This window comes from Phocoena sinus, chromosome 18, assembly GCF_008692025.1.
Source record: "Phocoena sinus isolate mPhoSin1 chromosome 18, mPhoSin1.pri, whole genome shotgun sequence".
Lineage (NCBI taxonomy): Eukaryota > Metazoa > Chordata > Mammalia > Artiodactyla > Phocoenidae > Phocoena > Phocoena sinus.
The window spans coordinates 16,544,231-16,558,025 of NC_045780.1; the positions used below are offsets into that span (position 1 = coordinate 16,544,231).

Below are 13,795 nucleotides of genomic sequence, written 5' to 3' on the forward strand. Positions count from 1 at the left end.
CTCAGGGCCACTGCTCCCTGGTAAGGTAAACAGAGATGGAGAATCCAGTAAGGTGGAATTATGTGCACTAATCTCTCATACAAGTCACTTGGTATCTTTCTCACATTCAACGTTTTTTTGGCTTTAATTGTTTTTCCTTCCCAGCATGAAAAATTGTGAAATCAACTCCAGCTGACTAGGTTTTCTTTCCATTTCAAATAATTATATGAAGCATTTAAATAAGTGCACCAAACCATATCTCAAATGGAACTGAGTATTCAAAGCATATATTTTATGCCTTAAGTTTGTTGAGAATTTATTTGCATAAAAATCCCAGTATATTTCCACTGAGCCCACCACCTTGCAGGTACCGGGTGGTGTGTCAAACATGCTAATAATGACCCCGTGAGACAGATAATTAGATTCCGGAGGGACCTGGGGACGCGGGGCCGAGAACACGGGTGGCGTGCGGACCCCAGAGGGGCAGGGGCACCTGAGCCTGTGGGTCTGAAAGACAAGAGTGGGGTGTGTTCAGATGTAGAATTCCTCCTCCGCGTCATTGTCCGCGCCTCCGGCCAGCACTGAGGGTGGCAGGACGCCTCTGCCAGTCTGCTGGGCGTCGGGAGCATCATAAGGGAGTTCTGGGGGTGACTCTGGGAGCCAGGAGGTGTCGGAAGCTGGGGAAGTGGTGACAGCTGTGGCCGAGGAGCTGGAAGGCCCTTTGGTGAACAGAGGGAGGGCAGCCCAGGAGGCCTCTGTGGTCACGCCGCCCCCAGAGGGCAAGGGTCCTTCTCTGGAAGCCCTGCGCTCTGACCAGAGGCTGCTGCACCTTTCGGAGGGGAGCAGTGTTTCCACGGGGCTGCAGAACCTGCTGGGTGCAGAGTACGCAGAGACCACGGACAGGTCGGAGGAGGAGAGCCGCAGCCCCGTGTCCACGTCCGTCTCCTGGGCCCCCTCTAAGTCATCGATGGAGAGGAGGTGGCCGTGCCTCCGCTCCGATGCCCTCTGTCCCGGGCCGTCTGTGTTTGCAAAGCACAGTGGTTCAGCTGAGGAGGCCGGGGAGGGGTCTCCCGTGGGCAAACAAAACAAGGACTTGCTTCTCTGGAAAGACCAGGGGAGGCTGGGAGGGCTGCCGGCTGGTCTGGCAAAGTCCTGCGGTTGCCGGGTAGGCAGGCCTGTCTGGCCGAGCGCCAGGTCTGAAGTGTCCATCGGGGGCTGCGGGCCGCTGCCAGGGGTCCGGCTCTGTGCAGCGGCACTCGGAGAAGGCGTGGACCCAGCTTTCTGCTCTGAGGCGTGGTGAGCTCTGCTGGGTTTAGGGCACTTCCTGTGTACTCTCTGTGCCTGCAGGGGGAAGAGGGCATATCACATCAGTGCAGGACTGGCGGTCACCGGGGACGGGGATTCCGCTGTTAACAGAACGTGAGACACATTTCCTGATGACTGGAAACTTCCCGCAATGTCTTGGCAATAAAGCATTACCAGAAATGTCATTCTCCAAATTCTAAAGCAAAGACAGAGGTAGCGGAGCTTGGGGGAATACAGATCAGACTTCTCAGTCTGAGCAGACATCCCCAAACCCAGGGGGAGACGCAGTCCCTTGTCACGACAGGGAACGGTACGTCTTCCAGTGCACACGCAAGGATGCTCAACAGGTTAGCCACAAGCGTGAGGCCTGGCTGAGCAGGAGAGGGGAGACAAGAATTACCATTCAACGCAAGAAGGTTGCTTGAAGGGTTTATCTCCCTCCAACCAAAGCCCCACTGTTTGGAAGTACTACTGACTGCAGCATGGAAGGATCGGGATGGGACTTGACTCCAGTGCACGTGTGAACATCAGGACACGGCCTAGGGGTGGCCTACGATTCAGGGCAGTACATCTTCAAAGAGTGCAGGGCTATCAGGAAATTGGCATTTATTTACTTGCTCTAAGGAACTCCACAATACTCCTCTATTTTGCCTTTCAGAAACTGTATGGGAAAGGGGGCGGCTGACTACTGACTAACCCCGTGGATGCCCCACAGGGCTTGGACAAGCAGTTTCACCCTTTAACACTCCGCCCTGTCCTCCTAGTCTCCCCGACCTTCCCTGCAGCTCTGCAGGAAGCTGTTTCTGCTGCACAGAACTGGGGCTTCACTTCCGATTCTCATGCCCCCCTGGGGCTGCTGCTCTCGGGTTCTCCCCCTGGTCTGGCTCACCAGGCCTGCAGGCCGAAGTCTGGATTACTTACTACCCAGATAATGGATCTGGGGACAGTGGGTCTGGCTCTGCTCTGTATAGGATTGCCTGATTTATGGATCCCTGCAATAAGAAGGCTGAGTGCAGCTTACTATAAGGGGTATTTCCTGGGACCCAGCAGGCTACGAGACGTTGGCTCCTCCCTGGACAGGCAAGTCCCCCACCTCCCTGTTAGACAGGAACCTGGTTTTTTCACAGCCACCTGGGAAATTTTATTCAATGCAATATACACTTATTTGTACCTATTACAGGTAAAGGAGGAGAGACTACAATGAGAAGGACTGTCCTCAACCACATGAAACTTATATCTCATTGACAGGATCGGAGACAAAAAGAACTCGGACAAGGGCGTGTGAAGACAGGCACAACACTAGGCCGAAGAGCGGGAGGCCGTGCCTGCCCGCGGGAGCACAGGGGTCTTCAGTTGGAGGTGGCCATGGAGATGGGCGGCTGTCGTCCTAGTGGGTGGCACGCGTGGAGAGGAGGCTGTGCTGGAGAGAGAGGCCAAGACAAACGGGCTGACTGTTGGCAGGTAAGCAAGGGAGTTGCACGGAGCGGGGAGCAAGCAGCTCGGCTTGATTACAGACCAGGTGCCTGGAAAGCAGTGCTGTAGGTCAGCTTGGGGATGGAGTCTAGTATTGGTCAAGGAGACCCTGACCATGTGGGTAAGAAATCCACATACTTATCCTTCTGCTGGGGCCATGTTCACTCATTATGTTTTTTTCTATAGGACCATTCCTTTCACTGATTTCTTAGATCTTTTTTGCCTAATTCCAGATATCTCTTAATCCTATAAACAGACCGACTGACTCATTGTTTTTCAATGAACATTAACTGAGAGTTTTAAGCAGAGCTCCTCAACTGGTGTGTTTAAGCTTTGCCTGGGTTATAAAGGTGTGCTGAGGACTGATCTCTGTCACCAGCAGCCTCTCGCACCACAGAAATATTATCGTTTCCTATGTGCTCTGATGTGAAAAAGGTCTGGACGACCAGGCACAGATAATTTTGAATAAGACACGATCTTAGCCCCCCACAATTAACAATACAACGGTCAAGTGTAATAAAGTGAGCCACAATGATAAAGTGAGCGGCGATATAATGGGGGCGTTTGGGGCACCAAGGGGGGAGGGGTTGATTTTACAGAGGGGGTGAGGCAGCACGGGGAGAGGGTAGAAAAAGCTTGCCTTGAAGTCATGACTGGACAAAATCTTGGAAGTGGAAGAGGGGTTTGCCAACTGGAGGGCAGTGGGCGTGGCATGGAAAGGCACACAGGCGCAGAGGCTGGGGGCATGAACCAAAACAAGAGGGGAGCCCTGAGAAGTGGGAGGAGCCTCGTCAGAGGCGTGCTGTTGTGGGCACAAGCTCCCGCTCCCTCTATATATTCTTTTTCAGATTCTTTTCCATTTTGGTTATTACAAGATACTGAATAGAGTTCACTATGCTATACAGTAAATCCTTGTTGTTCATCTGTTTTATAGATGGTAGTGTGTATCCGCTAATCCCAAACTCCTAACTTATCCATCCCTCTTGCCTTTCCTCTTTGGTAACTGTAAGTTGTTTTCTATGACAGTGAGTCTGTTTCTGTTTTGCAGGTAAGTTCATTTGTATCATATTTTAGATTCCACTCATAAGGGATAGCATATGATATTTGTCTTTCTCTGTCTGACTTAGTACGATAATCTCTAGGTTCATCAATGTTGCTGCAAGTGGCATTATTTCATTCTTTTTTTATGGCTGAGTAATATTCCATTGTATATATGTACCACATCTTCTTTATCCATTCATCTATCGATGGACACTTAGGTTGCTTCCATGTCTTGGCTATTGTAAATAGTGCTGCCGTGAACATTGGGGTGGATTTATCTTTTCGAATGACGGTTTTCTCCGGATATATGCCCAGGAGTGCTGGATCATATGGTAGCTCTATTTTTAGTTTTTTAAGGAACTTCCATACTGTTTTACATAGTGGCTGCACCAATTTACATTCCTGCCCATGGTATAGGAGGGTTCCCCTTTTCTCCACACCCTCTCTAGTATTTATTATTTGTAGACTTTTTGATGATGGTTAATCTGACTGGTATTAGGTGATACCTCAGCGTAGTTTTGATTTGCATTTCTCTAATAATTAGTGATGCTGAACATCTTTTCATGTGCCTGTTGGTCATCTGTATGTCTTCCTTGGAGAAATGTCTCTTTAGGTCTTCTGCCCATTTTTTTGATTAGGTTGTTCATTCTTTTGTTATTGAGTTGTATGAGCTGTTTGTATATTTTGGAGATTAATCCCTGGTCAGTTGCATCATTTGCAAATATTTTCTCCCAGCCTGTGGGTTGTCTTTTCATTTTGTTTATGATTTCCTTTGCTGTGCAAAAGCTTATAAGTTGATTAGGTCTCATTTGTTTACTTTTGCTTTTATTTTTATTGCCTTTGGAGACTGACCTAAGAAAACATTGGTATGATTTATGTCAGAGAACGTTTTGCCTATGTTCTCTTCTAGGTGTTTTATGGTGTCTTGTGTTATATTTAAGTCTTTAAGCCATTTTGGGTTTATTTTTTTGTATGGTGTGAGGGAGTTTACATGCAGCTTTCTCAACACCACTTGCTTTTTTTCCATTGTATATTCTTGCCTCCTTTGTCCAAGCCTAATTGATGGTAGGTGTGTGCGTTTATTTCTGGGGTTTCTATTCTGTTCCATTGATCCATATGTCTGTTTTTGTGCCAATACCATGCTGTTTTGATTACTGTAGCTTTGTAGTATTGTAAGTCTGGGAGAGTTACTGATCCTTTTCTTAATCCTTAGTCTCTAATTCTGTGTGGGGGGTGTGTGTTTGTCCCCGTGACCTGCTGTCTTCCTGCCCAACAGGCTCTGTACAGCATAATGAAATTCTCAAGCTGTTCTGCTAAGGGTGGTTTAAGGAGCTGAAGGTCAAGAGCAGCAATTACGGAGACTTCTGATGGTCTAAATTATAGATTCTTAAAGAATATGATGCAAAATGTTTTTAGTACAGGTTATAATATATGGCTCTCGTAAAGATCACACTCTACAAGGCCATTCTACTTGCATTTTATGTGCATGGGGACCTCACTGAATATGGCAAGGAAGGTGCTGAGCCAAACTCGTTCCTCCTGGGGTATGACCCACTCACCAGGGCTTGCTGCTCTGTGCTCCAGTATCCCCTGAACTCCCAACCCAGCCATTCTGACTCTGTGCTGTACTGCTGGTTAGTGATCCATCTTCTCTGCAAGGCTCTGTGCTTCACGAGGGAGATCCTGCTCAGCACATACCCTGACCAGTACCCGATACACAGCAGGAACTTAAGCATGAATGAAGAGTCACAGCTTTGGGATGGGGTAAGGAGTGGCCTCAGAAGGCCCACGTGTACCTGGGAGGTGTGACAGCTGAGTGGCTGTTGAAGAGACAAACCAGTTTTCTCAGTCATTTGAGTTCGGCTAAATAAGAGAGAAAATAAGTCATGAGGCTCTTTAGAGAAGGAAGTCCTCAGGTACAGAGGCTGCTTCCAGTGGGGGGACAGTGTTTATTAATTAAGAGGTCTGTCTTATTTTTCCAAAGGGCTGAGTCCCCTGGGTGCCCCAGTAACTATGTACCACCCTGTAACTTGCATGTTCAGAGTCTTATTCGAGGGGCATGCTCTGGGTGAGCATGCTTGCAGTCAGAATCTGCCTGAAAGAGGAAGCCTCTGTGAATACTGCTCCATGAGAAGCAAAAGGCCAAGGTTCCAACTTGAGGAACTGTTTGGAGACATCTGAAGCTTTCCACTGTCAGAGACAGAGTGGTGTTAAATTAGACTCGAAGTCAGGAACAGCTAGCAGAGGACGAATCCTTGGTGGTTTAGCAGAGATTTTCATCACTGTGCTCTTATTTTTTTTTTACTGCATCGTGAAGGCAGGAGTCCAGATAAATCCTAATATCTGCTTTGAAGAGAGGTGGTAGCCAGTGTTTTTCACTGGAGGGGTGCCCACGTGCACCGGAGAGGTGGCTGCTGGGCAGGTGGGATTCCAGTTGGCACAGCATTGGCCAGTGATGATGCAGGATCCTGGGGTGGGGAGTTGGAGGAGGGTGGCTGCGGGGCTTCACAGCCCCTGCTCCCAGGGTCTGCCCAGGGCTGCTCTGCCAGTGGGATGTGCCTGCAGCAGATCTGGTGGTTTTCTCCAGCTCTGCCTGGAGGCAGAGAAGTCAGCTTCTAAAAGCAGGGTCTTGTCTGTCTAATGACAACTCACATATGCAAAGAATGGCCCTTCTTTTGGTGTCCTTCCCATGGCGATGGCTCTATTTCTGACCTTTCCTGTCTGCCTGTCTGACTTGACCAGGAACACTAGAATCTGAGAATGAACCATCAAAGATGCTTCGAGAAGCTCTTCCCCAGTGGACTTTTCCAGAGTGAAACAACACTCTAGAAAAGCCTCCTTCCTCCCCCAGCTTTCGGCTCTCAGGGCTTCCCTCTGGAGCTTCTCCAAGTGACAGCAGCAATGTACCTTGAGGATGGCTTCCTTTGCTTCTCTTTGAAGCAGTGCAGGCTAGCTGACTCACTGGAATCCAGTAGTTCCCTCTTTGCTGTTTATGGAACTTTCTCTAAGGAACACAGTAGCATTACGTCAATGACTCTGTCTAAAGGCAACCAGCCAGGGAGATCTGGTTGTGTCCCGGAAATCAGCAAAAAGCTGAAATGCAGTAAGCGACCCATAAGCTTCACACGGAACTTCGAGCCTGGGCAGTTAGCAATGGAAGGAGTAAAGAGGCCTTTTTCAAGGATCAGTGTGTCTCAACAGACACATGGACAGAATCCCTAGGAAGGGTGATTCTGTCCCTGATCCAGTAAGCCTGTGCAGTGTCTCATGGGTCGATCATTGTCAGGGCATTTTCTCTCACCCTCACACCTCCTCTTTCCAAGAAAGGTCATTTCCTCCTGTTCTGTCCTGGGCAGAAACACAACCAGTGTGGCACTGTCTGTTATGCAGTGAGCCAGCAAAAGACCTTTTAACCCAGGGACTAATAAGAATTAGGGGCAGTCTCAAGGAAATTGGGCAATGGGTTCACATGAGAAACCAGATTTTTGTTCTAAATAAAAGCATCGGGGCTTCCCTGGTGGCGCAGTGGTTGAGAGTCTGCCTGCCTATGCAGGGGACACGGGTTCGTGCCCCGGAAGATCCCACATGCCGCGGAGTGGCTGGGCCTGTGAGCCATGGCCGCTGAGCCTGCGCGTCCGGAGCCTGTGCTTCGCAATGGGAGAGGCCACAAACAATGAGAGGCCCGTGTACTGCAAAAAAAAAAAAAAAAAAAAAAAAAAAAGCATCGTATTTTGCTTCTCCTTTCACTGTCCTCTGGATTAGGTTTCATATACCCACTAAGAGTACTACCCCCAGAAAAAGCCTATGTTGTCTTCAAAAATTTTTTTAATTAAAAATTTTATTGAAATATAATTGACATATAACATATATTAGTCTCAGGGGTACAACATATTATTTGTATATATTGTGAAATGATCACAATAAGTCTAGTTAATCCATTACCACACATAGTTATGTTTTTTCTTGCAATGATAACTTTAAATCTACTCTCCCATCAACTTTCAATATACAAAACAGTATTGTTAACTATAGTCACCAAGCTGTACATTAAATCGCCGGATTTATTAATTCTATAATTGGAAGTTTGTACCTTTTGGCTTTCTTTTTTTTTTTCTTCCTGCACTTGCAGCATGTGGGATCTTAGTTCCCTGACCAGGGATCGAACCCCGGCCCGCTGCAATCGAAGTGCAGAGTCTTAACCACTGGACAGCCAGGGAAATCCTGGAAGTTTGTACCTTTTGATCACCTACCCATAACAACCACCAATCTCTTCTCTGAATCTATGAGTTAGGTTTTTTATTGTTGTTGTTTTAATTTCACATATAAGTGAGATCATATGGTATCTGTCTTTCTCTGGCTCATTTTGCATAATGCCCTCAAGGTACATCCATGTTGTCACAAATGACAGGATTCCATTCTTTTTTATAGCTGAATAATATTCTGTGTGTGTGTGTGTGTGTGTACGCACACACCACATCTTCTCCATTCATCCATAGATGGACCCTTACCTTAGGTTGCTTCCATGTCTAGACTATGGTAAATAATGCTACAGTCAACATGGAGAGTGCAAATATCTTTTCAAGTTAGTGTTTTCCTTTCCTTCAGATAAACATACAGAATTAAAACTACTGGATCATATGGTAGTTCTATTTTTATTTTTTGAGGAACCTCCACACCGCTTTCCATAGTGGCCACACCAATTTACATTCCTACCAACGGTGCACAAGGGTTCCCTTTTCTTCACATTCTCACCAAGACTTAATATTTCTTATCTGTTTGATAAAAGCCATTTTTACCAGTTATAAGGTGGTATCTAAACCACTTTGTGGTTTAGATTCTCATTTCCCTGATTATTAGTGATGTTGAATATCATTTCTTACCTGTTGGCCATCTGTATGTATTCTGTGGAACAATGTCTATGCAGACTTTCAGCCCACTTTTTAATCAAGTTGTCTGCTTTTTTACTATTGAGTTGTATGGATTCTTTATATTTTTTTAGATATTAACCCCTTATCAGATATATGATTTGCAAATATTTTCTTCCATTTGGTAGGTGGCCTTGTCATTTTGTTGATGGTTTCTTTTGCTGTACAAAAGATTTTTAGTTTGATGTAGTCCCACTTGTTTATTTTTTGCTTCTTTTGCCTTTGGTCTTGGTGATGATAATTTCGATTTGACACCAAAAACAATCTCAAGGAGTGTACCACCTATGTTTCCTTCTAGGAGTTTTATGGTTTCAAGTCTTATGCTCAAGTCTTTCATCCATTTTGAGTTGATTTTTGTATATGGTGTAAGCTTTCTGGTAGCATCTTTAGGATTCTCTACGTATAGTATCATGTCATCTGCAAACAGTGACAGCTTTACTTCTTCTTTTCTGACTTGGTTTCTTTTTATTTCTTTTTCTTCTCTGATTGCTGTGGCTAAAACTTCCAAAACTATGTTGAATAATAGTGGTGAGAGTGGGCAACCTTGTCTTTTTCCTGATCTTAGTGGAAATGGTTTCAGTTTTTCACCATTGAGGACGATGTTGGCTGTGGGTTTGTCATATATGGCCTTTATCATGTTGAGGTAAGTTCCCTCTATGCCTACTTTCTGGAGGGTTTTTATCATAAATTGGTGTTGAATTTTGTCGAAAGCTTTTTCTGCATCTATTGAGATGATCATATGGCTTTTATCCTTCAATTTGTTAATATGGTGTATCACATTGATTGATTTGCATATATTGAAGAATCCTTACATTCCTGGGGTAAACCCCACTTGATCATGGTGTATGATCCTTTTAATGTGCTGTTGGATTCTGTTTGCTAGTATTTTGTTGAGGATTTTTGCATTTATATTCATCAGTGATATTGGCCTGTAGTTTTCTTTCTTTGTGACATCTTTGTCTGGTTTTGGTATCAGGGTGATGGTGGCCTCATAGAATGACCTTGGGAGTATTCCTTCCCCTGCAATTTTTTGGAAGAGTTTCAGAAGGGTAGTTGTTAACTCTTCTCTAAATGTTTGATAGAATTTGTCTGTGAAGCCATCTTGTCCTGGACTTTTGTTTGTTGGAAGACTTTTATCACAGTTTCAATTTCAGTACTTGTGATTGGTCTGTTCATATTTTCTATTTCTTCCTGGTTCAGTCTTGGAAGGTTGTACCCTTCTAAGAATTTGTCCATTTTATGGGCATATAGTTGCTTGTAGTAATCTCTTATGATCCTTTGTATTTCTGTGGTGTCCACTGTAACTTCTCCTTTTTCATTTCTAATTTTATTGATTGGAGCCCTCGCCCTTTTTTTCCTGATGGGTATGGCTAAAGGTTTATCAATATTGTTCATCTTCTCAAAGAAGCAGCTTTTAGTTTTATTGATCTTTGCTATTGTTTTCTTTATCTCTAATTCATTGATTTCTGCTCTGATCTTACAATTTCTTTCCTTCTACTAATTTTGGGATTTGTTTGTTCTTCTTTCTCTAGTTGCTTTAGGTTTAAGGTTAGGTTGTTAGAGATTTTTCTTATTTCTTGAGGTAAGACTGTATTGCTATAAACTCCCCTCTTAGAACTGCTTTTGCTGTGTCCCATAGGTTTTATTTTATTTTATTTTATTTTTGCGGTACACGGGCCTCTCACTGTTGTGGCCTCTCCTGTTGTGGAGCGCAGGCTCAGTGGCCATGGCTCACGGGCCCAGCTGCTCCACGGCATGTGGGATCTTCCCAGACCGGGGCACGAACCCGTGTTCCCTGCATCGGCAGGCGGACTCTCAACCACTGCACCACCAGGGAAGCCCCCATAGGTTTTGGATCATTGTGTTTTCGTTATCACTTGTCTCTAGGTATTTTCTGATTTCCTCTTTGATTTCTTCAGTGATCCACTGGTTATTTAGTAACATATTGTTTAGCCTCCATGTGTTTGTGTTTTTTGCAGTTTTTTCCCTGTAATTGATTTCTTATCTCATAGCACTGTGGTCGGAAAGGATGCTTGACATGATTTCAATTTTCTTAAATTTACTGAAGCTTGATTTCTAATCCAGGATGTGATCTATCCTGGGGAATGTTCTGTGTACAGTTGAGAAGAAAGTGTATTCTGCTGCTTTGGGATGGACTGTCCTATAAATATCAATTAAGTCTATCTGGTCTAATGTGTCATTTAAGGCTCATGTTTCCTTATTAATTTTCTGTCTGGATGATCTGTCCATTGGTACAAGTGGGGTATTAAAGTCCCCCACTATTACTGTGTTACTGTCAATTTCTCCTTTTATGGCTGTTAGCATTTCCCTTATATATTGAGGTGCTCCTATGTTGGGTGCATATATATTTACAATTGTTATATCTTCTTCTTGGACTGATCCCTTGAACATTATGTAGTGTCCTTCCTTATCTCTTGTAACAGTCTTTAAAGTCTATTTTGTCTGATATGAATATTACTACTCCAGCTTTCTTTTGATTTCCATTTGCATGGAATATCTTTCTTCATCCCCTTACTTGGTCTGTATGTGTCCTTAGGTCTGAAGTGGGTCTCTTGTAGACAGCATATATACAGGCTTTGTTTTTGTATCCATTCAGCCAGTCTGTATCTTTTGGTTGGAGCACTTAATCCATTTACATTTAAGGTAATTATAAATATGTATTTTCCTATTGCCATTTTGTTAACTGTTTTGGGTTTGTTTTTTTAAACATCTTTATTGGAGTATAATTGCTTTACAGTGGTGTGTTAGTTTCTGCTTTATAACAAAGTGAATCAGTTATACATATACATATATCCCCATATCTCTTCCCTCTTGCATCTCCCTCCCTCCCATGCTCCTTATCCCCCCCATCAAGGTGGTCACAAAGCACCAAGCTGATCTCCCTGTGCTATGTGGCTGCTTCCCACTATCTATCTGTTTTACATTTGGTAGTGTATCTACGACTGTGCCACTCTCTCACTTTGTCCCAGCTTACACTTCCCCCTCCCCATATCCTCAAGTCCATTCCCTAGTAGGTCTGCATCTTTATGCCCGTCTTACCCCTAGGTTCTTCATGACCTTTTTTTTTTCTTTCTTAGATTCCATATGTATGTGTTAGCATACAGCATTTGTTTTTCTCTTTCTGACTTACTTCACTCTGTATGAGACTCTAAATCCATCCACCTCACTACAAATAACTCAATTTTGTTTCTTTTCATGCTGAGTAATATTCCATTGTATATATGTGCCACATCTTCTTCATCCATTCATCTGTCAGTGGACACTTAGGTTGCTTCCATGTCCTGGCTATTGTAAATAGAGCTGCAGTGAACATTGTGGTACATGACTCTTTTTGAGTTACGGTTTTCTCAGGGTATTTGTCCAGTAGTGGTACTGCTGGGTCATATGCTAGTTCTATTTTTAGTTTTTTAAGGAACCTCCATGCTGTTCTCCATAGTGGCTGTATCAATTTACATTCCCACCAACAATGCAAGAGAGTTCCCTTTTCTCCACACCCTCTCCTGCATTTATTGTTTGTAGATTTTTTCATGATGGCCATTCTGACTGGTGTGAGATGATATCTCATTGTAGTTTTGATTTCTATTTCTCTAATGATTAATGATGTTGAGCACTCTTTCATGTGTTGGTAATCTGTATGCTTCTTTGGAGAAATGTCTATTTAGGTCTTCTGCCCATTTTTGGATTGGGTTTTTTGTTTTTTAGATATTGAGCTGCTTGTAAATTTTGGAGATTAATCCTTTGTCGGTTGCTTCATTTGCAAATATTTTCTCCCACTCTGAGGGCTGTCTTTTCATCTTGTTTATGGTTTCCTTTGTTGTGCAAAAGCTTTTAAGCTTCATTAGGTCCCATTTGTTTATTTTTGTTTTTATTTCCATTTCTCTAGGAGGTGGGTCAAAAACGATCTTGCTGTGATTTATGTCATAGAGTGTTCTGCCTATGTTTTCCTCTAAGAGTTTGATAGTGTCTGGCCTTCCATGTAGGTCTTTAATCCATTTTGAGTTTATTTTTGTGTATGGTGTTAGGGAGTGTTCTAATTTCGTTCTTTTACATGTAGCTGTCCAGTTTTCCCAGCACCACTTATTGAAGAGGCTGCATTCCTATACACTAATGATGTAAAATCTGAAAATGAAATTAAGACAACACTCCCACTTACCACTGCAACAAAAAGAATAAAATACCTAAGAATAAACCTACCTAAGGAGACAAAAGACCTGTATGCAGAAAATTATAAGACAGTGATGAAAGAAATTAAAGATGATACAAATAGATGGAGAGATATACCATGTTCTTGGATTGGAAGAATCAACATTGTGAAAATGACTATACTACCCAAAGCAATCTACAGATTCAATGCAATCCCTATCAAACTACTGTAGGGCGCGGCCGGATAGCCATTACGCATGCACTAAGTATGCTGCTAGGGCGTATGCACCTAATATGCTAATCAGGTTTTGAAGCAGTGGCCTATCCAAAGTCCGGCTTGCGAAATGCGATAACCATACAGACGAATCAGGGACTTACACGAGTCCTTAAGCCCTTATATAAGCAGACAGGCTCGAGCGTACGGGGTCTTCCTTCCATCCGCCCGAAACCAAGCTGTACTCCAATAAAGTGTGATCCGAGAAGAATCTAGCGTGTGGTGATTCGTCATTCTGCTGGTCAGAAGCGGCTCGCCGCAAGTGGTGCCGAAACCCGGGAATCTGCGCGCCCCGCATGGAGGACCGATTCAGAACTCGACACACGGAGTGAACCGCCGTTAAGTAGTCCAGTTTAGGTATGTTTTTTGCTGCAATAGAGCCCGAGATTTTTATTTTCGCTTTCGTTCTCTTCGTAGCTGTCGCACTTTTTGTCTGCGTGTGGCTATGGTGCCATCAGCCCGACCGAGTGTGTCTCCCCTGGCCATTAGATAGGTCAGAGATCTTCCCGCTTTAGCAAGTTGTTCATATATGAGAGTGAACTATGGGAAATAGTTCATCCGCGGAACCAACCGTTGGATTCCATGAGCCCATCCAAGCCCTTCTGAACGATCGAGGACTTAAGATTTCACATAA

The 13,795-nt window shown here is 44.1% G+C and overlaps 1 protein-coding gene across 1 annotated transcript in view; it reads right to left on the reverse strand.

Annotated features, from left to right (window-relative positions):
* Nucleotides 1–338: 338 nt before the first annotated feature.
* The window catches only part of FAM124A (family with sequence similarity 124 member A), a 111,914-nt gene continuing 98,457 nt past the window's right edge, over nt 339–13,795 (reverse strand). The window contains exon 4 of the mRNA XM_032611379.1: nt 339–1,320. Coding sequence (XP_032467270.1) covers nt 511–1,320 — 810 coding nt within the window. The 3' untranslated portion in view covers nt 339–510. The remainder of the gene's footprint in view (nt 1,321–13,795) is intronic.